This window comes from Acinonyx jubatus, chromosome B1 (assembly GCF_027475565.1).
Source record: "Acinonyx jubatus isolate Ajub_Pintada_27869175 chromosome B1, VMU_Ajub_asm_v1.0, whole genome shotgun sequence".
In the NCBI taxonomy this organism is placed as follows: Eukaryota; Metazoa; Chordata; class Mammalia; order Carnivora; family Felidae; genus Acinonyx; species Acinonyx jubatus.
This window is the reverse complement of record NC_069382.1, coordinates 130,739,211-130,765,047: the sequence shown is the minus strand read 5'-3', so window position 1 is coordinate 130,765,047 and position 25,837 is coordinate 130,739,211. Positions and strand designations below refer to the sequence as shown.

At 35.0% G+C, this 25,837-nt stretch overlaps 1 protein-coding gene across 4 annotated transcripts in view; it reads right to left on the bottom strand.

Moving 5' to 3' along the window:
* Nucleotides 1-25,837, bottom strand: part of KLHL8 (kelch like family member 8) — a 62,927-nt gene that overhangs the window by 3,027 nt on the left and 34,063 nt on the right. The window contains exons 2-10 of one of the 4 annotated variants that reach the window (XM_053217148.1): nucleotides 22,728-23,089; nucleotides 13,956-14,504; nucleotides 12,638-12,679; nucleotides 12,170-12,356; nucleotides 9,658-9,783; nucleotides 8,588-8,699; nucleotides 2,755-2,923; nucleotides 2,374-2,533; nucleotides 123-324 (exon numbers count right to left, since the gene is read on the bottom strand). In XM_053217148.1, coding sequence (XP_053073123.1) covers nucleotides 123-324; nucleotides 2,374-2,533; nucleotides 2,755-2,923; nucleotides 8,588-8,699; nucleotides 9,658-9,783; nucleotides 12,170-12,356; nucleotides 12,638-12,679; nucleotides 13,956-14,504; nucleotides 22,728-22,940 — 1,760 coding nt within the window. In that variant the 5' untranslated portion in view covers nucleotides 22,941-23,089. Of the gene's footprint in view, nucleotides 1-122; nucleotides 325-2,373; nucleotides 2,534-2,754; nucleotides 2,924-8,587; nucleotides 8,700-9,657; nucleotides 9,802-12,169; nucleotides 12,357-12,637; nucleotides 12,680-13,955; nucleotides 14,505-22,727; nucleotides 23,090-25,837 lie in introns of all 4 variants that reach the window. The other 3 variants (XM_053217146.1, XM_053217147.1, XM_027060399.2) reach the window with 3 other exon arrangements.

Below are 25,837 nucleotides of genomic sequence, written 5' to 3'. Positions count from 1 at the left end.
CTCAGGGCGTAAGATATCCCAAATGTTTTAAATTAATAGCTATGACTATAAGTATTTTAGCACTCTGGAGTAATTTGCTACTGGAAGATCCCATTAAAGCATATGGAAAACATGAAAATTACCTATTCAGCACTGGGTCAAATGCTTCCACTGTATTTAAGTATGCGTTGCCATTATGACCACCAACTGCAAAGATTCTGCCCATCACTGTTGCGATCCCCACGCCACCCCTGGGAGTGGTAAGTGCTGCTACATAATCCCACTTGTTGCTTCGGGGATCATACCGCTCAACTGAACTCAGAGGAGAATTATCATCAAAACCACCTATATTAAAAAAAAAAAAAAGATTTTTAATAGTACTACATCTCATAGAAATTAACTATTAAATTTCAATCCAATAGCTTCTACAACCTAATCTTCTGACATTTTAGAAAATAGAGAAAATCCAGGAAAAAATTCACCCCAATGCCCATCATCACTACCAAGTCCAATCAGACATTTTCTACAATTCAAGATAATTTAGATAGTATTTTACCTCAATACTAAGATTAAAAATCTTAAAGTGGAAAAACTCAAAGTCCCTGTCTCTAAGCAGATAATTTAGAAGAAAAAACCCCCACAAACATTTATATAATTTGTCCTTAGCCTCCTAGAGGTAAGGAAGATAGTACCGAGATTCCTTCTCTATGTGTACAGTGTGTATCATATTTTTAAACAGAGGGCTTGAGAAGAGAATAAAATACCAGTGAATCATTTCACTCATTTAGATATGTTAAAGTTTTCCAACTGTTTCCCTTAATACTGTTAATGGCCTTCACAATTACAGAGATGGCTATGACTGAATTTCCACCAATTTTTGCCAAAACTACAACTTCATGCTACATATTCTAGATGATGACAGTCCTCTCCATATATCATTCTAACAATGTTACTTATTATATTCCTGAGGGTTTTTTCCTTTAAAGATAACTGTGCCTCTTTTTAGACTCCATCTCAGTCTACATGAGTAATAACTCTCCTGAGCAAGTAAGCCTATTTTCCTGAGGACAGGAAGTATTGCTATAACGATCAGTCTATTTAGAAACAAGGTCAGTAAAAAAAAAAAAAAAAAGCAACAACCAACAGTTAACTCTCTAATGGATTTAACTTTACTAAATCAACTTAAGTGAGGTAAAATTCACCAATTTTATGTGCATAATTCAATAAATATTGACAAATGCATACAGTAGTATCATTACCACCATGACCAAGATAGGGACAGCTCTCCCAAATAGGGAGCTGTGAGAGACAGCAGTGGTGTGCTGCAAGAACTCTGGTTTCTCATAGACTCAAGTTCAAATTCCAGCTTTGTCAGTAGTACAGGCATGTGACTATGAGTAATTTATTCATGCTGAGTCTCTGCTACCTCACAAAGCTATGATGGTCAGATAGGATCTGAAGGTAAATTATGTTATTTCTTTTCTTTAATACACATAAGCACATAGAAACATGACTTCTATTACTTGCAGATATTTCAATGCTAATACTATCCCACATTTCCTTATTGAGAACTATAAGTTATGTAACACTAAACATACATTTACATAACATCATGTAAGATAAGTTCACATTATGTTTATGTTATGTTTCTCTGTAAAGAAGGGAATTAGCAATCACAATATTGCTATCTATTAACTGGGTAACTACAAAGTACCAGATGCAGTTTGAGATGCTTCATATATATTATCGCTAATTCTTAGAATAAGTCTCTCAAAGATAATTCTCATTAATCCTCATTAGTAATTCTATTATTCCCATTTCATAGTTCTTTAAAACCCTGCTAATGAAAGTGTGCTGAATGGACCAGAAGCAGCATTGATTATCACTTGGGAGCTCTTAGAAATACAGAATCTGGGCTCCTTCCTTGCAGTTTAACAGTATCTCCAGAATATTCATATGCATATTAAAGTTTGAGAAAGCACTGCCCTATGGTTCCTTCCAATTCTGCAGTTCAGTGAGTCAAAAAGCATTTGCTTAAAGAAGTCAACATAATTCCCTTGAAATGAAGATGAGAAAAAATGTCTTAGATCTTTAAAGATTTATTATAGCAAAGCACATTTGTGTCCTTACACTAAAAAACATATCTTAAGTATAATCTTCTACTCTAGATATATTTGCTACTCCTAGTAAAAATATGAAAGTAGAAATTTTAAACATGACAGATGAAGATGTAAACAAAAAGCATGAATGTGAACCTTAATAATTCAAAAGCAAATCTTAGGACTAATTCCACTTGAGCCTAACTGCAACATAATCTGTGTTATTGTGTTGTCTTATGACACTATCATTGTATATCCTTCAATAAATTAAACTAGAGAAATACCATCCACTCACCAACAACATATAAGCAACCATGGAGCTCACTAACTCCATTGCCTGCTCTTCGTTGACCCATTTCTTTAACTTCTATCCACTTATCCAGATGTGGATCATACCTCTCCACACTAGATAAAGAAGCAACTCCATCATTGCCACCTACTGCATAAACATGGTTCTAAATAAAGAAAAAATAAAAACACATGACATTAGATTTTTAAATGATTTACATATGGTCTTAATGGTAGACTGGACTGTGCAAGAAAGCAGTGTTTCATGACATAATATGGTGTGCAATCAATCTCTGCATCCTGGAGAAATGAATATAGCAGACTTTTCCTTATTTGGTTAGGGATGTGACATGATGCAATCCAATAAGCAAACTGCCACATAACTTACTATAAGAGCCACAGAGCCAACTCCTCCACGGGGAGTATTCATTGGTGCCACTGTACTCCACTGATCAGATTCTATATCGTATCTCTCTACATCATTGAAGCAAGTGTTGTCATCTAACCCTCCAATTGCATAAATTGGACCTCCCAAGGAGGCCAAGGCTATGCCTCGCCTGCAAAGACAATAAAAACACACTTTAGCATCCAGTTGTGTTTCCAGGAAAAAAGTAGTGAAAATATCATGCTAACGGGAAGTCGCTTACTTTGTTAAACCTCAGTGTTTTTTCCCCATTATTTTTAGATTTATCAAAGCTTCTAAACAGATGACTACAAGGCTGCCAAACTGTGTGACTCTATATGAACAGTGCCCTCTGGAGTTTTATAATATGCAGCCTACACAGGTTACTTTAAACTCAAATGAAATAAAGTAAAACCCAACAAAATACCATAAGTGGAGTCCAAAACATTCAATTAGCAAAACACACAGCTGCATAATAAGAGATTACTGAACTGACACAGATATTTTGCTATGGAGGTCAAAAGTCAATCTCAATTCTAAATTAATGTAATTGCAGAGCACGTGTTATTTTTTTTTTAATTTTTTAATGTTTATTTATTTTTGAGAGAGAGAGAGACAAAGCGTGAGCAGGTGAGGGGCAGAGAGAGAGGGAAACACAGAATCCGAAGCAGGCTCCAGGCTCTGAGCTGTCAGCACAGAGCCTGACGCAGGGCTCCAACTCACAAAGTGTGAGATCATGACCTGAGCGACGTCTGACGCTTCACCAACTGAGCCACCCAGGTGCCCATCAGAGCACGTGTTTTGATGCAGGGTTTCACTGTACCACACAAAAGAATCAATTTTTATATTACATGATTTATATCACATTGGTTTACTTCTGATGGACATTTCTCTTTTTGAAAAGAAGGAGACAGCCCTTGTTAAAAGCTAACTCACTGTAATGGTGATCAGGAAAAAATTCCATCTATTTCTTAAAAAACACATTCAAAGCAATCAAAATTTAAACTATTCTAAAACTGGGGCGCCTAGGTGGCTCAGTCGGTTAAGCGGCCAACTTTGGCTCAGGTCATGATCTTGAGGTCCGTGAGTTCGAGCCCCGCATCGGGCTCTGTGCTGACAGCTCAGAGCCTAAAGCCTGTTTCAGATTCTGTGTCTCCCTCTCTCTGACCCTCCCCCATTCATGCTCTATCTCTCTCTGTTCAAAAATAAATAAATGTTAAAAAAAAAAAAGATTTAAACTATTCTAAAACTATAATCCGTCCCTGAGTTGGTATGTACTTTGGATAAAGCAGTATATTTTATAAACATCTACTACCTTGCTTCTTCATCTGTAACCCATTTGAGAAAGGAGCAGACATGGGTGGTATTGAGTTAATATAGGTAAAGCACTTAGAATGGCAACTGGCCCATATTTAGTGCTATGTATTATCTATATTACTGGAGAGCACAGCTGTTTAACTGAGATTCTAACTCTTTAATTAAAGAGAATCCTAGGAAGAATTCTTAAAGATAATGCTGTTACTCATTTTCAGTCCCCTTAACCTCGTTTCTCTTGAGTATCAAGCAATGACTTACAAAATACTGTGGCAATAAAAACTCACAGGTGTGTGAATATGTGTGTGCATGCTAGGACATACAGGTGTTATATCATGGCAGATGTGTGCCAGATAAATCTCCCTCCCCACCACCATCCCAAACCACAAGAGCATATGACATTATTGGCTATTTCCTACTACTCAAAACTCTGTTGATCTTCATGAAATCACATGTGTGAATTCCCTCCTAAATCTCTGGCTGGTACTATTCTGTTTCCTTTATCAGCACCTTCTTTTCTACTTCATTGTCAAATTCTGAAGTTCCCTAAGGCCTCTTATCACTTTTACTTTCTCTCCCAAGGTAATTTCATTCCTTCCATGGATTTATGGTAACATTTATTTATATTTCTAATAAATGTAGTGGAGCATTCTGTAATTCCTCCCAGTGAATTACATGAATTATATGTGTATTTGTTAAAATAATATCTATTTTGCACCACATGGGAGATTAAATTAGATTACCTTTTCCTTTTCCTTTTTCAAATTCACAATTCAGCAAATAGAGTGAGGATGTCAAAGACAGCTCAATAATTCACATAAACCTAGATATGAGAATAATTCTGCCTTCTTGATTCAGAGTGAAAACGTAATGGAAGAAAAAGAGTTATCTGGATAAATACTGAAAATCTTGCCTAAGAGCAGCTTTGTACAGAGAATAAAATTCAGAACACCTTAATTTTATCTTGCAATTTTATTTAAAGAAACAAACCCAAACTAATAAAACCTAACTTCAAATATTGAGGTTTATATCAAGGTTTGCAAACTGTAGCAACATTCTGTAAGAGTTAAAAATGGCTAATATGAAAATGAACAATTTTATTATTTTTTTTAATGTTTTTGTTTTTTTGAGTGAGTGAGGAAGGGGCAGAGAGAAAGGGAGACAGAGGATCCACAGCAGGCTGTGCACTGATGGTGGGACTTGAACCCACAAACCATGAGATCACGACCTGAGCCAAAGTCAGACACTTAACCAACTGAGCTACCCAGGCGCCTCGTGATGAGCAATTTTAAACTGAACTGCACATGGGGATCACACTGCCATCTAATTTTCTATTTTTAATTAATTGAACATAAAATGTTTTTAACTGGGTTTTCTTCTCATGTTATAGTATGAGATACTAGATGGAAATGTGAAGAGAGTTCTGCTGAAAAGAGATCTTTAGCTTTTCTTTTTTCTTCACAAGGAGAAAGAATCCTAGGGAAGAAAAAAACTGGTCTTAAAATACATTATTACTTGTCACTTACCTAGAAATAACATTTTAATACTTTAATAGAACTGAATTTATGCTACATAGTAACTACCAATAGCTTAAATTATAATGCGTAGATTAAAACATGGGAGAAAATTCTAAAGTACACTTTTAATTTTTATACCCTTGCCTTTTTATCATGATGCTAAGCTGGTTTTTAGCCAAGACTTGGACCAACATGTGAGGCCTGAAACCATAAAAATCCTACAAGAGAGCAAAGGCAGTATTTTCTCTAACGTTGATCATAGCAACATCTTTATACTTATGTCTCCTGAGGCAAGGGAAACAAAAGCAAAAATAACCTACTGGGATTACATCAAAATAAAAAGCTTCTGCACAGCAAAGGAAACAACCAACAAAACTAAAATATATTGAATGGGAGAAGATACCTGCAAATGACATATCCAATAAAGGGCTAGTATCCAAAATATATGAAGAACTTACACAACACCAAAATAATAATAATAATAATAATAATCCAATTTAAAAATGGGCAGAAGACACACACAGACATTTCTCCAAAGAAGACATCCAGATGACCAAAAGACACATGGAAAGATGCTCAACATCAATGATCATCAGGGAAATGCAAATCAAAACCACAATGAGATACCACTTCACGCCTCTCAGAATGGCTGAAAATCAAAAACAGAAGAAACAACAATGTTGGCAAGGATACGGAATAAAAGAAATCCTTGTGCATTGATGGGAATGCAAACTGGTGCAACCACTATGGAAGACGGTACGGAGGTTCCTCAAAACATTACAAATAGAACTACCCTAATATCCAGTACTGGGTATTTACCCAAAGGATATAAAAACACTAATTTGAAGGAAAATATGCATCCCTATGTTTACTGCAGCATTATTTATAATAGCCAAGCTATGGAACCTGACCAAGTATCCATCAATAGATGAATGGATAAAGAAGATGTGGTATATACATACAAAAAATATTACTCAACCATAAAAAGGAATGAAATCTTGCTATCTGCAACAACACAGATGGAACTAGAGAGTACAGTGCTAAGCAAAATAAGCCAGCCAGAGAAAGATAAATACCGTATGATTTCACTCATATGTGGAATTTAAGAAAATAAAACAAAGGAACAAAAAAAAAGGAGAAACAAACCAAAAAACAGACTCTTAAATATAGAGAACAAACAGATGGTACCAATGGGGAGGTGGGTAGGGAACGGGTGAAACTGTTAAATCATTATATTGTACACCTGAAACTAACATAACACAGTATGGTAACTACACTGGAAGTAAAATAAAATTTAAAAATCCTCTCTCCAAACCAAAAATCTTCAACAATTTTTTATATGACACAGTTTTCAGGTTTCTTACTAACCTGCTAGTCCTTGCATGCATCCCAGGTTATAACTCTCACATTTATAATAATTTTTGTGTGCACCCATTTACCATAATTATTTTCAAATGATAAACATATATTACTGTATTAGCAGGTTAAATTCATTAAAAAAAATCCAATCAGAATATATTTAAAAGGATGCAATAAAAAAGTATAGAGTCTAACTTTTATTACCATCTCCCAAATGATGTTGTATATCCCACTGAGACCCCAGCTACAGATACAGACAGATCAGCATAAAGAATACCACTACAATCTTCCTTGATATAAAGACTCCACTTCTCAAGACAGGCAACTACACTGTATTCATTTTCCTTTTCTTTCTTTTTTTTTTTTTTTAAGAGCTGTGCTTCATATTGGTTCATGTACTTTTCTCCATAAGAAACATAAATTAATTGCAAACCTGGTTTTCCATCATGTTGTACTGGTATATTTCATATTTCATAATATCTAAAGCAGGCTTTTAACCTGTAACCTTAATATTTTTAGGTATTACTGCCTATCAATTTAGAGTATGTTTGGTCTACTATGCTTTTGAACCTTGATACCACCTTAAGATACCTGAAAATTCGGTAGAAGAGTCATTAAAAAAATTCTGAACAGGCTAGTCAACATCCACTAAGTCATGCTACTGCAAATCTTTCTCCTCTTTAGACTGATCCACTTAGCAACATATATTTCAATTTACTGTAGATGAAAAGTTTAAATATTAATGCTAATAAAAAATAAGTAAAAAATGAGAGATATTTTCTTAACATGTTGAAATACTATGCCTTAGTCCTAAAGCCAGTATCTCATTTACTAGGGATACAACAGAGACATTTCTACTAAGATCAAGAATAAGATAGAAATGCCTATCTCTGCTACTATTCACGCTGAATTAGATTAATAGCCAATATAACTAGATAAGAAAAACCAATTCAAAGCATAGGAATATGTGGAAAAACTGGCAAAAGTTGAATAAGGTCTATGGATTAATATCTTTGTATTAATGTTAGTTTCCTGGTTCAAATAATTGTACCACAATGGTGTAAGATGTCAACATTATAGGTACTGGGTAAAGAGTATATACAGCAGGATTTCTCTATCTCAGCACTATTGACATTTGGGGCTAGAAAATTCTTTGCTGTGGGGAGCTTTCTTGTGCATTACAGGATTTTTAGCAGCATCCTTAGCCTCTCTCAACTAGATGCCAGCAACAACTCCCCCAACATCCCCGACCCCAAACTATGACAACCAAAAATGTCTCCAGGTATTGCCAAGCATTCCAAAATGGGAGTGAAATCATCTTTAGTTGAGAACCACTGGTATACAGGAACTCTACTATTTTTGCAACTTTTCTGAAAACCTAAAATTATTTCAGAGTTAAAAGTAAAAAAAAAAAAAGTCAATGCTCAGGTTTACATGGAAACTATATCAATTGTTACTATATTCTAAAATACAAAAATATAAAATATATTCTCAATGGATGCTTTAACAAAATGTGTTTAAGAAGGTATTTTAAGTTTCTAAAAGTGTAAAAAGCAGAAAATTAGCCCTTTAAATTATTGGGAGCTTTATTTTCCAACAAATCAAAAAAAATTTCCATGCTGATTCACCTCTTTGTGTTCATTGAAGCCTTCATCATCCATTTATTAGTGAGAGGATCAAACATCTCCATGCTGCCTAAATGTTCATTTCCATCATGTCCACCTACTGCATACACTTTACCTGTCAAATAGAGAAGCATTTTCATTTGATTCCAAGTAAGTAAACTGTTATATAGATTTATACTCAACATATAATTAGAATAGCATGAGAATTTCAAACTATTCTTCTGTTCAACATCATGAATTAATGTCAGTTAAATAGTCAAATTAAAATAATTATAAGCTTCTACTTAATAAAATGCCTGGAATGTGCTGCTGTATATGAAGTTACTTAAATGCTCAAACACTATCCTACCTTAGGTTTCCCAACTTATTACTTAGTAGATGAAATCACTAATCATGCTCTCAAAGAATGTTTGATAAAATTTTTAAAAGGCTCAGTATGTTATATAAAGAAAATATAAAATTCAATACATATGATCAAACTTTTTCTAAATGAAATTATTAAAAATACACATACAATAACTGTAAAGATTATTTACAAAAATGTCAACTAGGATTATTTCTGGGTGTTTAGATTATAGATGAATTTTACTTATTAGAATGTTTTCAAATTTCCCCCCAAAAAGCTTCTATAATCAGAAAAAAAGTTAATTTTTCAAGTCTCCTAACAATTTATCCATGTTTCTGTAATTATTTCATTTCAGTAACCAGTAAAAAATATATATATAATTTCAATAATAAATATATAGAAAAAAGTTGATATATATTTATTTGAGTTCAATAAACACTTTTCCTTGGTTTATTTTGCAAATATAACTCAAAAGAGTTTAACTCTTTATTTTAACTCCCTTCTCCCTACTACTCATCTCCCACTGAAGCATCTACATGCAAGAGATTGTTCACTGAGCATCTATGGGCATAAGGCAAGTAAATAATCACCACCCAAATATTTTATTGATAATATTGAAACATTTTATAATTTAGCAATTTTCTTCCAGAAAGAAATTGTCAAAGTTTACATATTTATAAAGAGTGTTATCATCATGTGCTATGACTTAAGACAATAATGGACCTACCTTCCACAGAGATTACACCGACGTGTCGCCTTCGACTATTCATTTCTGGCCCAAAAAACCAACTATTTTTGTTGATAGAATAGCATTCAATACTGCGAAAGGGGTCACCAGATCCACCTCTACCACCTACACAAAATAGCACACCTGAAGGTAAAGCCACAAAATAGAGATCAAAATTATAGCTCCCTAATTTTTTAAAAATTAGTGTAGAAAAAATACTTAGAAAGTCAAAATTTTGATGAAATGCTAAAAAAATGAGTTACTTGGATAACTTCAATGTCATTGTTACTAAAAAATCTGATTTTCTTTTTTCCCAGTTTGAATGTCTCAAATAGGATACATCAGCTATCTCTGTTTGCAAACATCTCATTATAGTATGGTTTAGATCTTCACCCACTCTGTAAAATTTCTGTTGCTAAGGTCATAACTATATCCAGTAAACTCCTAAGTTAATTTCTTATTGAATACAACTGCCACATTTGATATGTTGATCACCCTGTTTTGGGGGAAACTCCTTAACTCTCCTGATTTCCATAATATCAAGGTTTCCTTTTGTCTCCAATAATTTGTCTTTCACATGTTTCCCATATTTCATCCTTAGCCTACTTCTCACATACTTCATGATCACACAGGAAAAGTACATTCATTCCTTGATTTTAAATTCCATCTGTATCATAATGCCTTCCAAGCTAGATATCTAAGCCACATTTCTACTTGATGTCCCATGTAGTAGTCTTTTGGCTTTCACACTGTCAACAGAGTAAACTAATTATAAGACTCTTTCAACAGCTTTCCATTACCTACATCAGTAGTTCTTAAAAATTTTAGCGAATGTCACTAAACTATATGCATTTAAAAATGGTTAAGGGTGCCTGGATGGCTGAGTAGATTAAGTGTCTGGCTCTTGATTTCGGCTCCAATCATGATCTCACAGTTCGTGGGATGGAGCCCCGTCTCCAGCTCTGGCTCTGCATTGACAGTGGAGAGCCTGCTTGGGATTCTCTCCTCTTTCTGCCCCTTTCCTGCTCACACTCACTCTCTCTCCCTCTTTCTCTCTCTCTCTCTAAATGGATAACCATTTTTTTTTAATGGTTAAAATGGCAATTTTTATTTTATACATATTTCACTGCAATCTAACAAACATCAAAACTTCAGTGAAGTTTACAGAATCATCTGGAAGGCATAAACCAGATTTATGGGCCTGACCCCCAGAGTTTCTGATTCAATAGGTGTGGAGTAGATCCAAGAATTTGTATTCCTAACAAGTTCCCAAGTGAATGCTGATGCTGCTGGGCCAGGGGCCACCACTTCCTTTATACTTTGAGAACCAATGCCCTACAGGATAAAGCCAGCACAGCATAAAGGCCTTGTTGCACTGTCTAACCTGATCTTCTCCCTCTCTTTCTCTTAAATTTCATGTTTCTGCAACATGCATACAGTGCTCATCCTCAATGGTTCCAGTGGCAATTTTTGGTAATATCATTCACTTAACACAGTTTAGAAATGATTATGCTGATATCTGTCTCCAGAGTCCAAGATAGGTTAGGACTATATGTTAACTTATATTTTGTACTAATCAGGGCTATCACAGTGCCTGGTATGTACTAGACATTCAAGAGATGCAAAAGGAACCGAATACCCCTTTCCTTAACTGGCACCTAGGAAAACATCTGTTTATTATTCAAAACTAAGGTTTACTTTCTCTATAAAACCTTTTCTGACCCTTCCAAGGTAAAAATAACCACTCTTTTGTGTTTCCCATTATACTTATGAATATATCAACGTCCCTTTAATACTTAAGTGCATTTTTTTATTCACATGTCTATTTCCCTAGATCAGACTGCATGTTCTCTCAAAATAGGGCTGGCTACGTGTATCTGCATTTCTGATGCCTGCCCCAGAACTTGGCATGTGGTAGGCACTAGATAAATATTTGCCAAATGACTACATTAAAAAAATGTCTACAACTGCTTTGCCATCTTTTCCAATTCAATATTTTTTTAATTTTTTTAAATTCATTTTACTTTTGAGAGAGAGAGACAGAGTGTGAGCAGGGGAGAGGCAGAGAGAGTGGGAGACACAGAATCCGAAGCAGGCTCCAGGCTCTGAACTGTCAGCACAGAGCCCAATATGGGGCTTGAACTCATGAACCGTGAGATCATGACCTGAGCCAAAGTCGGACGCTTCACCGACTGAGCCACCCAAGCGCCCCACTAATTCAATATTTTTATTTGTTTAAGTTTATTTTTGAGAGAGAGTGAGCATGGGGAAGGGGCAGAAAGAGAGGGAAAAAGAGAATCCCAAGCAGGCTCTGCACCGTCAGCACAGAGCCCAACACGGGGCTCGAACCCACAAACCATGAGATCATGACCTGAGCCAAAACCAAGAGTCGGACAACCAACTGACTGAACCACCCAGGTGCCCCCTTAGAATTAAGTTTGGGCATACATAACCAATATTCAGATACCATAAAGATCCTTCAAGTAGGTGATAAAATGAATAATTTCATTACCAGCAGTATGTTTCCTTGGAGTAGTCCGAATGGAATATTCAAAGTCAGGTACTGCTCTGCTACTCAGATGAAGATGGTAATTTCTTGCTTCATCCAATAAATCTCTACATTTTAGATTTTGCTTGACAATCTGTTCTTTTGCCACAACACCCATAAGAAAATCAACTGGCAACAGCGGCAGACGAACCTAAGATCATGAATAGTTGTGAATATGAAGTTTAAGTTGTAATTAGAGAGCTCATTCTCTACTTCAACTGTAGTATGTTTATGTTCTCTTTTTAAAACTCATTTACCTCACAAAGCCTTTCTAACATGTGAGTGAAGTTCAATGAGCCAAGTTCTATAGTGATTTTTCAGTACGGTGCACTGATGAAATCAGATTATATGTTAAATGCATCTTCTCCTCTTTAAAAACAGATTTAAGTAGACTGGATAAAATAATTCAATGTCTTCATTCAAGTTACTTACTTCCAAAAATGGTTGTGTCAGAATCACAAGGCCACACTGCTGCTAGAGAAAAGGTGCAATCAAAACAAAATCGCTATGTTTTGTTCTTTTGCCTTTTAAAGCTAAGACTGAACAAATGGCAATGTGATTTCTTTCTAAAACAGAAACAGTCATAATATTAAACAAGCGTTGTTTTCTTCATATCAATGACCTTGTAAGGTTATATACTAAATCAGGGATGCATCCCTTCTTTCAGTAGAGGCACTCACCATTCTTCCCTTAAAGATGCACTGATTTTCTAGAGAAAAAAGGGGATGATCAAACCAGGTAATATGATTTTGAGTTAAAAGTACATAAGCATTCACACAAATAAGATATAGCTTCAAGATAATAAAACTTTTTGTCTTTCTTAACAAACATATTCGAAGCATTTCTAAGGCCTATTATCTCCCGATCCAAGTTACCCTGTTGACAATAAGTAAATAAACAAATAAATAAAAAACAGCCATGTTTCTGAGGTTACAAAAGTAAAACTGTGGTGAGAAAACAAAATGGAAAGTGATGTCTTGTGGTTCTTTCCAAATAAGAAATTCACTAAAATTTAGAAACTTCATCATAAAACAATAGTTATTTAGAGCTGTTTCCTCAGAACCATTTTCTATCAACATAAATAAAATATTCAGTACTGCAATCTCAAAGGGCTATTTTAAACATTCATGTTAGGGGTGCCTGGGTGGCTCAGTGGGTTAAAACTGCGAGTTCAGCTCAGGTCATGATCTCACGACTCGTGAGTTCAAGCCCTGCGTCAGACTCTGTGCTGACAGTCAGAGCCTGGGGCCTGCTTCAGATTCCGTGTTTCCCTCTCTCTCTGACCCTCCCCAACTTGTGCTCATTCTCCCTCAAAGGAAAGGAAAGGAAACGAAAGGAAACGAAAGGAAACGAAAGGAAAGGAAAGGAAAGGAAAGGAAAGGAAAGGAAAAAGGAAAGGAAAGGAAAGGAAAGAAGGAAGGAAGAGAAAGAAAGAAAGAAAGAAAGAAAGAACGAATGAAAGAAAGGAAGAAACAAAGAAAGAAAAGAAAGGAAGGAAGAAACTTTAAAAACAAGAAACCCATTCAGGTTAAAAAGCAAAGAATGATATTTCTAATTAAATGCAATTCAGACTTATCCTTAAATAGCATAGTGAATAAACAGAAAAGTAAACAGAAAGCCATTTTCACATCATATTACACAATGATTTCTATATTCCTTCGGGTAGTCTGCACTTTTCTTGATAAATGACACATGTTAATTTGCTTCCATATCATTTCATTTCTATACACAATCCTATTTCAGCCCCTACCTGTGCAAGTGTTTCATCCAACCATTTGGAATGATGCTGAGGATTGGCAAGAAGCCACTTGATGGCTGCACTATAGACCTGCTTTTCATTCTCAATATTTAGATCACTGGAGGACAAAAGCTTATGGAGATGCTGGGGTGACACACTCACAAAGTCTTCACACTCCACTACTTCAGTAAAATGCTCACAGGCATACTGATCCGCCATGTCCATTAAGTCTATTCGATTGTGACTTTCTGCAAAGGCTCTTACCGCCAGGCAGTTGGAGGGATGAAAATGTAACTTCATGTATTCACAACAAGCTCTAGCCACCAGTTCAACCTGTAGAATACAGGCTGCATATAAAAGAGGTTGGACATTGTCAACAGTCAAAGTGAGCCGTGAAGAATAGACAAACTTTACCAAGTCTTCTATTGCATCACCATCAAAATCTCTGATCTCAATCAGTGTTTGCTTGGCTTCAGCCATTTCAGAGAGAAACATGGCTCTGAAGTAAGGGATAACACAAGCCAATACTAGTTTGTGACAAGAGATTAGCTTTGAGCCAACCTGTTCAAAACAAACAAACAAAAGGAGACAGTTTAATATCAAAATCAGTTTTACATCAGCATTGAGCATCTGTTGTAGCAGGAACAAAAACTTCACACAAATTTAGTGTATTTGTTTAACAGTGTAATCCTTTGGTCACTTATTTTAATGTAGGGCAATTTCTTTTTTTTTTAATTTTTTTTTCAACGTTTATTTATTTGTGGGACAGAGAGAGACAGAGCATGAACAGGGGAGGGGCAGAGAGAGAGGGAGACACAGAATCGGAAACAGGCTCCAGGCTCCGAGCCATCAGCCCAGAGCCTGACGCGGGGCTCGAACCCACGGACCGTGAGATCGTGACCTGCCTGAAGTCGGACGCTTAACCGACTGCACCACCCAGGCGCCCCAATGTAGGGCAATTTCTTAAAGTCAGGCAACTTTCTTCTTCCAGATTAGCCCCTTATCTTCTACACTTCTATCCACAATGTATATTTGGTAAGCTGATTTTCTGTATTAATCTCAAATTTCAGAAGCATTCTGTGAATGAAGAAGAACAGCATACATCATCTAGCACTACTTGAGCACTATTCTTGTTTTTGGTCTGTGAGTCCCTTTTCTAAAAAAAGCTTTCCAGTTTTGTGGATATAATTGACATCTAACATTATGTAAGTTTACGTTAAACAACATAATGATTTGATGTATGTACATATTATGGAATGATTAGCACAATGTTTAGTAAACATCTAACACCTCACATAATTCTGAATTTTATCTTTCCTTGTAACAAGAACTTTTAAGATTTCCTCTCTTAGCAACTTTCAAATATACAACACAGTATTATCAACCGCAGTTGTCATGTCAGGCACTGTTCTAAGTGCTTTTCACATATTACTTAACTCACTTAATTGTCCCAATGCCCCTGTGAGTAGGCACTATTATATAACCACAGTTTATCAGTGAGAAAATTGAAGCACAAAGTAAACAGACCACTATTTAGTGGTATTTACTATGAGCTTAAATAAAGTTTTTTTCATTCCTTATTAAATTATTTTGAAATAATATAAAAAACAGAATAATAATGAAGGGACACCTGGATGGATCAGCTGGTTAAGCGTCCAACTCTTGATTTCAGCTCAGGTCATGATCTCACAGTTCGTGAGTTTGAGCCATGAATTGGCTCCACGCTGACAGTGTAGAGCCTGCTTGGGATGCTCTTCCCCCTCTCTTTCTCTGTCCCTCCTCTGCTCTAAATAAATAAACACTAAAATTTTACCTTATTTCCTAAAAAATTACACTACTGTCAATAGTTTGCTATTGTAAGTGACAATGTAGTAAGTTTTGCTGTAATTGAAACTTTATTCCCACTCTATTTAATTTCCTACAGATAAAATCCTAAAAAGAAATGGTATTTCAAAGGATAGGCACAGTTTGGGATACAGACTGCTAAATTGTCCATCTCTGATCTCCCTACAATATTTGTGCCATGTTCCAAGTACTAACTTATTAAAAAGTATTTGTTAATTTAATGCATGAAAATATTATCTATTTTAGTTTATCTTATACTAATATCATCGAATCATTCATTAATTTTGGGCTATTTTTACCTCTTCTATAAACTTATTCTATGATTTTTTTCTTATGTTTTTGTAAGAACTCCTCATATATTTAGAGTGTGAGTCGTTTGCCATATATTAGTTCAAAATTTTCTCTTTTATGGTGTGCTTTTTTAGTCACCCCCTCTAGATTTTTACACAATCAAACCAATCTTTGTCTTTATAATTTCTGCCTTAGATGCTATGCTTAATATTAAACACATTAACTTCACGTATTCTAGTATTTTTAGGGTTTTATGTTTTATACCTACACCTTTATTTCCATCTGGAAGTTCTGGTACTGAGTACCAGTTATCTCCTTATTAACACAGCAGTAGTTACCCAGTTTTCTTAGCACTTTGTGTTAGGTAATCTTTAAATACAGTAGGCTACAGGACACCTGGGTGGCTCAGTTGGTTGAGTGTCCAACTTCAGCTTAGGTCATGATCTTAAAGTTTGTGAGTTCGAGCCCCATGTCAGGCTCTGTGCTGACAGTTCAGAGCCTGGAACCTGCTTCGGATTCTGTGTCTCCCTCTCTCCTTCCGCCCCTCCCCTGCTCATGCTCTGTCTCCCTCTCAAAAATAAACAAACATTAAAAAAGAAAATTAAATACAGTAGGCTAGTGTTTTACCAATATTCCTGTTTTCATGTAGCATTTTGACTATGTAATACACTTACAGTTGTGTCTCATTATTTGGGAATGAATTTTAAAATGAGAACTTCTAAAGAAAAAGGCCTGAGGAGTATTACAATGTATAATAAATGCTTTTGTTTATAAATGTTCCTCTTGACCTTTTCTCACTAATGTGGAGGAAGAATGAATATCCCTTCAACAAATACAAGATTATGGGGCGTCTGGGTGGCTCAGTCAGTTGGGCCGCTGACTTCAGCTTAGGTCATGATCTCGTGGTTCGTGAGTTTGAGCCCGGCGTCAGGCTCTGTGCTGGCAGCTCAGAGCCTGGAGCATGCTTCGGATTTTGTGTCTCCCTCTCTCTGCCCCTTGCCTGCTCACGCTCTGTCTCTGCCTTTCAAAAATAAATAAACATTATAAAAACAAAACAAACAAAACAAACAAATACAAGATTATCATCTCTGTTGGTTATATTGTATTTAATTTTTTAAAAGAATCCACAGGTAAGATTCAGATTTTACTGAGACTCAAGTTGCACCCTATACTAAAGCAGAAAGTTTGGCATGTTTTCAAATTCACTTAAGCCCTAAAATGGGATCTGAAATCTGATATTAAGCATTTTAAAAACAGGCTGAAAATATCCTTTTTAAAAATTTTCTGCACATGCCACCATTGAGATTTAGTTTCTATGCAAATATCTGTAAACCTCACATGGCATAAATCTGCTTAAATTTGCCAACATGCCATTACATAAAACATAATTCTACAATTTCCAGATAAACATTATTTTAACACTACCTTCTCATCACAACTGTACAAATCAATGGTCCACAAATTATTTTCATACTGTTCATAAGACTTTGTTCCTCAACAACTCTATTTTAATTTCTTGATTCAATAAACTAAAACTTGAATATTTAATACACACACAATCACACCCCCAAAGTGATTAAAGATAATACACCCACTCTTTTTTTTTTTTTTTTTTTGAGAGAGAGAGAGAGAGAGAGAGAGAGAGAGAGAGGGAGAGAGGTGCAGAGAGAGAATCTCAAGCAGGCTCCGCACTGTCAGCACAGAGCCCAATGTGGGGCTCAAACCCACAAACTGTGAGATCATAACCTGAGCTGAAATCAAGAGTCAGATGCTTAACCAACTGAGCCACCCAGGTGCCCCCTTAATACTTAATACTTTTTTAACATTTGGTCATTCTGGTAACTATTCTTTTGTGAACTAGTTGTTATTACATAGGTTCACTTTACTTCTAAGTATTAATTGTAAAATCCCATTAATACAGACTGTTAAAAATCATTTACAAATACACTAAACTTGTTTTTAAATCATTGAAACAAAAACTAAAGTGTATTAGTTTGAAATGTTCATAATTATGCCATTTAATTAAAACTAAGTGTTTGAGAACTACACTGAAATAAAAATGCAGAAGACAAACAGTGAGACAGAAATAGAGTGGAAGAAAAAAATCCAAATGCCTGTCTTTTATGTTTGTTTAGAAGCTATATTCTAATTTCTCAGTTTTAATCCCTTGTTAATTTTGTCCTTTTAACCTCTTAGCTACTCTTTTCGATAATCCACCAATTTTAATCAGTTTGAATAGTCAAAATAGCATTTTACAGCCAAGGTCAAGAAGGGGTTAGATATACAAAACCAAGATAGTTTGGCTTACATGTAGTGAATTATCACATTATAATGTCTAGCCACATTCACTATGCTACAATCTTGGTTAATCTTACTACATTCATTAGAAAAACCTGCACAATGGAAACGATGGATAACATTTTAGGGGTCAAATAAACAAGAATCTACTAATATAAGTATTTAAATACACCTTCTGAGCAACATGAAACAAGTTAAAATATCAATTTATTACTTGAATGTCAGAAAGATGAACATTCATTAGACAGCTTAACATAGAATGCTTAAGTGTTAAAGACAGAATCACCTTCTCATTTATCATTTCATTAGATTATGTCTGCCTTCCCATCAGGAGTTAACTGTTACATTTATAAGGATAATAATTTTATCATTTCTACCTATTGGAAGTATGGTACTATAATGCAGCTCACATATTTTGTTTCCCTGCAATCTTTCAGAGTACTTATTCTTACCTGGTCATTTGGAAGTTTGACACCAAAAAATTATAACACAATCTTGAAAATATTTATCCAAATCCTATAAATGCTTATTTTAAAAACTCAAAGAAACATGTATTTTCAAAAAAAGAAGAAGCCAAATAATATGAATAAAACTATTCGGTGGAAGCATCAACAAGTTAGGGGGTTTCCTTCCTCTAATAATCTCTGTTAATCTCTTCAAGTAAAATTTAACTATGATCTTTAACAAAAACAATTACATTTCCTCAAACTATCATAAAGAAGTAGAAGCATCTTTGTAAACGTTACTTTTGTTGACCTAGAACACATGGTTTAAGCATGAGTGCTATGCAACCTCTGCAAGACAAATTCCCCTGTCTTTTATCACCAAACTGCTGCCCTTAAGAAAGCTTTCCCCCTATATAATTTTAGACCTGCTACTGGATATATTTTTTTTTTTAATTTTTTTTTTTTAACGTTTATTTATTTTTGAGACAGAGAGAGACAGAGCATGAACGGGGGAGGGTCAGAGAGAGAGGGAGACACAGAATCCGAAGCAGGCTCCAGGCTCTGAGCTGGCAGCACAGAGCCCGACACAGGGCCCAAACTCACGGACCGCGAGATCATGACCTGAGCCGAAGTCGGCCGCTTAACCGACTGAGCCACCCAGGTGCCCCTGGATATATTCTTTAAAATGTTTCCACTGGGGCACCTGGGTGGCTCAGTCAGTTAAGCAACGAACTCCTGATTTCAGCTCAGGTCATGATCCCAGGGTCATGTGATCGAGTTCCATGTCAGACTCCGTGCTGGGAGTGGGGCCTGCTTAGGATTCTCTCTCTCCCTCTCTCTCTCTCTCTGCCCCTCCCCTGTTCGTGCTCTCTCTCTTAAAATAAACATCTAAGAAATAAAAAATAAAATTTTTTCCTAATAAACAAAGAAACTATATAAGCAAATTTCACCTCTCCCTGGAATGACCTCAAGATAATAATCTCTTATGTGAAGCCTTTCCAATCACCTTTCAGGCATAATTCATAGATCTCGCCTATGCTGCCATAAAAATAACACAAAAATGATAATCACTAAATTATATTATAGTTAGGTGTGTATGTGCCTTTCTCTGGATAAATTTCAAATACCCTCAAGGCAAGAACAGAATATTACTCAAATTTATTTATACTCTCCATATACTAGGGTAAGACCTTAGTAGGTATCTGCTAAATAAACTTTTTTTTTGTTTCCAATATAAGTGCTCATTTTGGAATTTTAAAATTGGCTAATGACCTTATATATGGACAATAAAATATATTTGGATAACTGTTTTTTTTTTCTAAAGATTTTCTTTTTAAGTAATTTCTACATACAAAGGCTCAAACTTACAACTCTGAGATCAAGAGTTGCACACTCCACTGACTGAGCCAGCTGGGTGCCCCAATAACTGTCTTTCTAAAATGTTTGCCTTAAAAGCAATAATGGTCAAAGGAAACATACTAATTAAAAAAAAAAAAATAGGAGATGACTTTATATCAGAGAATAATCCTTAAGATTAGATGAATATAAAAAGTGAAATTTATGTTGAACAGGGCATTATGAATTATCTGTAATCCTATTTGACTTAATTGTTCTATGACAGTTAAATTCTGACAGTTGAAGAAATGTTGAATTAGAATTAAGAAACAAATCCACAGGGCGCCTGGGTGGCTCAGTCGGTTGAGTGTCCGACTTCAGCTCAGGTCATGAACTCACGGTTCGTAAGTTTGAGCCCCGTGTTGGGCTCTGTGCTGACAGCTCAGAGCCTGGAGCCTGCTTGTGATTCTGTGTGTGTGTCTCTCTCTCTCTCTCTGCCCCTTCCCCACTCATTCTCTGTCTCTCTCGGTCTCTCAAAAATGAATAAATGCTAAAAAAATTAAAAAAAAAAAAAAAAAAAGAATTAAGAAACAAATCCAGTAAGAGACCTGTTAAGAGATTAAGTTGTAACACTTTCTAATGAATAGGAACAGAATACACGATAGGCAGAATTATCTGATACTCTTGGAACTATTATAGTAGTATACATAATGATCCAAAGAGCTGATACTTATTATTATGTACCAAGCACTGCCATAAGGACATTACTTGTACCAATTCACTTATTCCTCACAAAAACCTAATCATCACTCTAATTTTACAGATGAAAAAATAAAAATGACGATCCCTTTAAATTACTGAAGTGATTCTCATGCCTAATGAAGTGTTTCTCATGTCACTGTTTACTTTTTTTTTTTTAATTTTTTTCATGTTTATTTATTTTGAGAGAGGGAGAATGCGCAGGGAAAGGGAAGAAAGAGAGGGATAGAAAGAATCCCACGCAGACCCTGCACTGCCAGGGCAGAGCCCAATGTGGGACTAGATCCCATGAACCACGAGCTCATGACCTGAGCAGAAATCAAGAGTTGGACACTTAACCAACTGAGCCACCTATGCGCCCCTGTCAGTGTTTAAAACATAGTATTTTAATTTTCAACCACTGACTCTTTGGGAGTTTTTATTTCAATCTATTGCTAAAGTTACACAATAAACAAAGTTATGAGTTGTCTTTAAGTGGCTATATCCCTATTTTTCACTTAATATCTATATGCAATATGTTATATGTTATATAAATTATTCTAAAATTCAGTTATAAAATTTATAAAATCAATACTCTAATTATTTTCCATTTGCTGAATGATAACTGAATTCCAACAATCTATTTTACATTTTATTTTTGCTAAAGCCAGTGTGGGTCACTGAATTTCACATCACGGTTAAAAATTAGAGCAATGGCATAAAATTAAACAATATACATACAGAACAAAAGAACTTAAGTGTTCTACATTAAAATATATAGCTAAATTTCACACAGAGCTAGAATTATATAATGGTTTTCTTCTCAAAATCTTAGGGCCTAGAAATACATAAAACCAGTAACAGTTTAAGGAAAGAGAATATAGCTCATTTATCCACAGTATAATACTATACCCCTGGACATTCTGGATCTAAAATTCAAAGCTTATGCTTTCAGTTTATAGACTCCTGTTGAGTATTCTCTGGTCTGATTCTTCAAGTATGCTTTCCATCCCTATGACTCAGCTTTAAAAAGCTGTCTGATCAAAAGCAAAAGCAAAAGCAAAATTTAAGAGATCCCAAAGTGGCAAATCAAATGTGGAAAATGCTTCATGGATGCATATGAATCATCAAAAAAAAATTTAATATTACACTGAGATATAAGAATAGTAAAAGTACTTTAAACAAGTAATGAGGAACAATTAGACTTCCACACTGTTTTATCACTTTTCCAATTTTACTAAAACTGTCTTTTGCAGCAGAATAACACAACATGTGGTCTATAGACCACAGACTTAAAACTTACTACACTTTTTCATCCAAGTCTAAATAGACTCTACTTCATTATCAGGTATAGAGAATCTCACTTAAGAGACCATTGTTTTAAAGTAGAGATTAAATTACCAGAATAGGAACATGTACTAAAATACTACTGCAGCTGAGTAAACAACCAAGAATTCCTAACTTTTAACTTACATTAAGAGTAAGTGAGTATACTAGGATTTTTAAATACACAAGTTAAAAGCTTACTGGTCGACAGCAATTTATTAATTTCAGTAATAATAACTATTTGTTGTTGTAAGGTCCAGAACTCTCAGAAGTTAAATTAACTATGAAATAATGAATATTAATACTTAATAAGTACAAGTTTACCTTGTGCTAATCCTCCTTTACTCACCTTCCTTTATATCCTTTCACCTTCAATAAAAAAGGATTGAGACTAAAATCATTTTGACTATAACAAGTATGATACCAAAAATTCACCCTCTATGGTTATAGAAACCCTCATTTTTCATAATACAATAAAGAGTTTGAAAAAGAAGAAAAGTCTTACCTTTAGTGTGACATCACACAGTTCTCCATTTTCATAAAACCGAAGAAGGGAACCATGAAAATCTTTCCAAGCTTCATTTGCTTCAAAGATAAAAGAGTCTTCTCCATCACCATCACTAATTGAAGACCTATTCTTTATTTGCTGGTGCTGTTGCCTTTTCCCCTTTGTGCAGTGATTCCTAGCTTGTTTTGCATTCACAGATTCTGAAGCCATTTGCAACACTCTTCTTTTAATATAGCTCTCTTCTCAAATATTCCATTTATTCTCTTAAAAGGGGTGTGGAGGAAGCAGAAGGTAGATGCAGCCCACTAACCTTCACACATTTTTCAAAACCCAAACTGCCATTGTCCAATTGGCTGAGACTGAAAAATAAACAGTAAAACACATAAAAACAAACCAAAAAAAAGTAGCATTAATAATTATAGTTTACAAAACTAGATATAAAATGACCACATAAATTACTACTTAAGAACAAGTAACTTTGCAGCTCTATGCTAAATGTCATAATAATTACCTCAGCTAATTATATCAGTGAAGGAATGCCTTTAAAATCTAATTTGAAAATTCTGGAAAGATGGTGGAATAGAAGCAGCGGGAATCTATCTCCCATACCTAGGCAAAAATTGTACTGGCAGAATCAAACTGTAGAGTCTGTGGAAGGCTTACAACTTCAGGGAAAGACTGAAATGTTTAATTTTGTCAACTTCAGCTCTTAAGTACAACAGCATCTGTCCATCCCCACATCCTCAGTCAGATCACAAGTAAGCAGCCGGGTACATGTTCCTAGAGCAGCTTACACAATTTTCAGGAGTTGGGGTGGACAAAAAGGACCTAGTCCTCCAAATATCGGTGATCTCTGCTGAGTGCTGACTACTGCTTCTGATCACAGAAGTGCAGGTAAAGAGGTGGACAGTCATTGGTAATACACCTCCACCTACTGTTATAAGTCCCTCCCTCTCAGCTGATGTGCCTTGCAGGGAATTTAAAAGGCTCGTGCCCTTCCTTTCCATTCTTACTGTTTGTTCCCCCCTTCTCCTTTTCACAGTCAAGACAATAAAAAACAAGAGCATATACAAGGAAAATTAGAAAGTGACAATGCATGCCAAGGGAAATGCTCAGAAAAGATGTGAGAAGACCTTAAATTATATACCTCAGGCTGATCATTAGCACAGAGATGGCTTACAACAAACAAAAAGAACAATAACAAAAACAAAAAATAGCAGACCTTAAAGAAGAATTAATCTGGACAATGATTTCCAGAATTACTACATTATTAGATTCAAATACCCAGTGTTCAACAACAACAACAAAAATTACAAGGGATACAATGAAACAGAAATATGGCCCATTCAAGGGGTGGGATGGGGAGAGGGACAACAAACTGTACTAAAAAAGAACTAATGGAGTATTTTATAGTAAAGACTTAAAAAAAACTCTTTTAAAGATGCTCAAAGAACTAAAGATATAAAGAAAATCAGGAAAATAACCAATACATTCAAAAAAGAAAAAGAAAAACTAAATAGAGACCGAAAAGAGTTTCTGGAAGTGACATGTGCAATAATTGAAATGAAAAAGTCACTAGAGACACTCAGTGACAGATATGAACAGGCAAAAAAAAAAAAAAAAAAAAAAAGAATTATCAAACTTGAAGACAAGACAATGGGAAATATCAACTCTCAGGTAAATACAGAAGAAAAAAAAAAAGACTGAAAAAACACGAACAAAACCTAGAAGATCTATGAACCAGCAAACAGACCAACATGCACATTATGAGAATCCTAGAAGAGTAAGACAGACAAAGGGGAAGAGAAAATATTTAAAGCAATAATAACCGAAAACTTCCCAAATTTGATTAAAAGCATCAATATAAGCATTCAATAAGTTCTAAGAAAGAGGAACTCAAAGGAAACCACATCAAGACATAATCAAACCTTCAAAACCCAAAGATAAAAAGAGATTCCTGAAAACAACAAGAGAAAAGTGAATTGTCAGACACAGGAATCCTCAATAAGAGTTTTAGCAGATTTTTTTATCAGAAACTTCAGAAGCCAGATAGAATAGGCAGATATGTTCAAGGTACTAAAAGACAAATCGAAGATATTATATCTGGCAATACTGACCTTCAAAAGTGAAGGAGAAAATAAGACATTCCTAGATAAACAAAAGCTAGGAGAGTTTGTGACCATTAGACCTGTCATGCAAGAAATATTCAAGAGAGTCCTACAAGGTGAAATGAAAGAACACTTAACAGTAACTCAAAGCCATATGGAAAAATAAAGAGCTCAAGAAAGTAAACACATGTATGACTACAAAACCTAGTATTACTGTAGCAATGATTGGTAACTACACTTTTTGTTTCCAACAGGTTTAAGAGACTACTACATTTAAAGAAGAAAAAGCAATTATTAATGTAAAAGCTGCTATTACTGTATCTTTGGTTTCCAACACCAAATCTTGTTTCCTCTACAATTCAAGGGAATAATTTAAAATAAATTTAAAAAATAAAATTAGGAGTGCCTGTGTGACTCAGTCGATTAAGCATCTGACTTTGGCTCAGGTCACAATCTCCCGGTTCATGACTTTGAGTCCTGCATTAGGCTCTGTGCTGACACCCTGGAGCCTGGGGCCTGCTTCAGATTCTGTCTCCCTCTCTCTCTGCCCCTCTCGTGCTAGCACTCTGTCTCTCTCTCCTTCAAAAATAAGTAAACATTAAAAAACCTTTTAATTAAAATTTAAAAATTTAAACCAAAATTTAATAATTACTAACTGTGTCCAAAGACACAAGTAAGTTAAAATGGAAAGGATGGAAAAAAAGATTTTCCATGCCAAAAGTAACCAAAAGAGAACAAATATGGCATATCAGATAAAACAGACTAAGTCAAAAAATGTTACAAAAACAAAAGGATATTATGTATTAACAAAAGGATCAATACAGCAAGAAAATATAACAATTATGAACATTTATGCATATAATGACAGATCATGAAAATATACAAAGCAAAAACTAACAGAACTCAAGTGAAAAATAAATAGTTCCATAATAATAATTGGAGACTTCATACTGCATTGACAATAAAGGATAAACAGAAGAAGAAATAGAGGACTTAAAT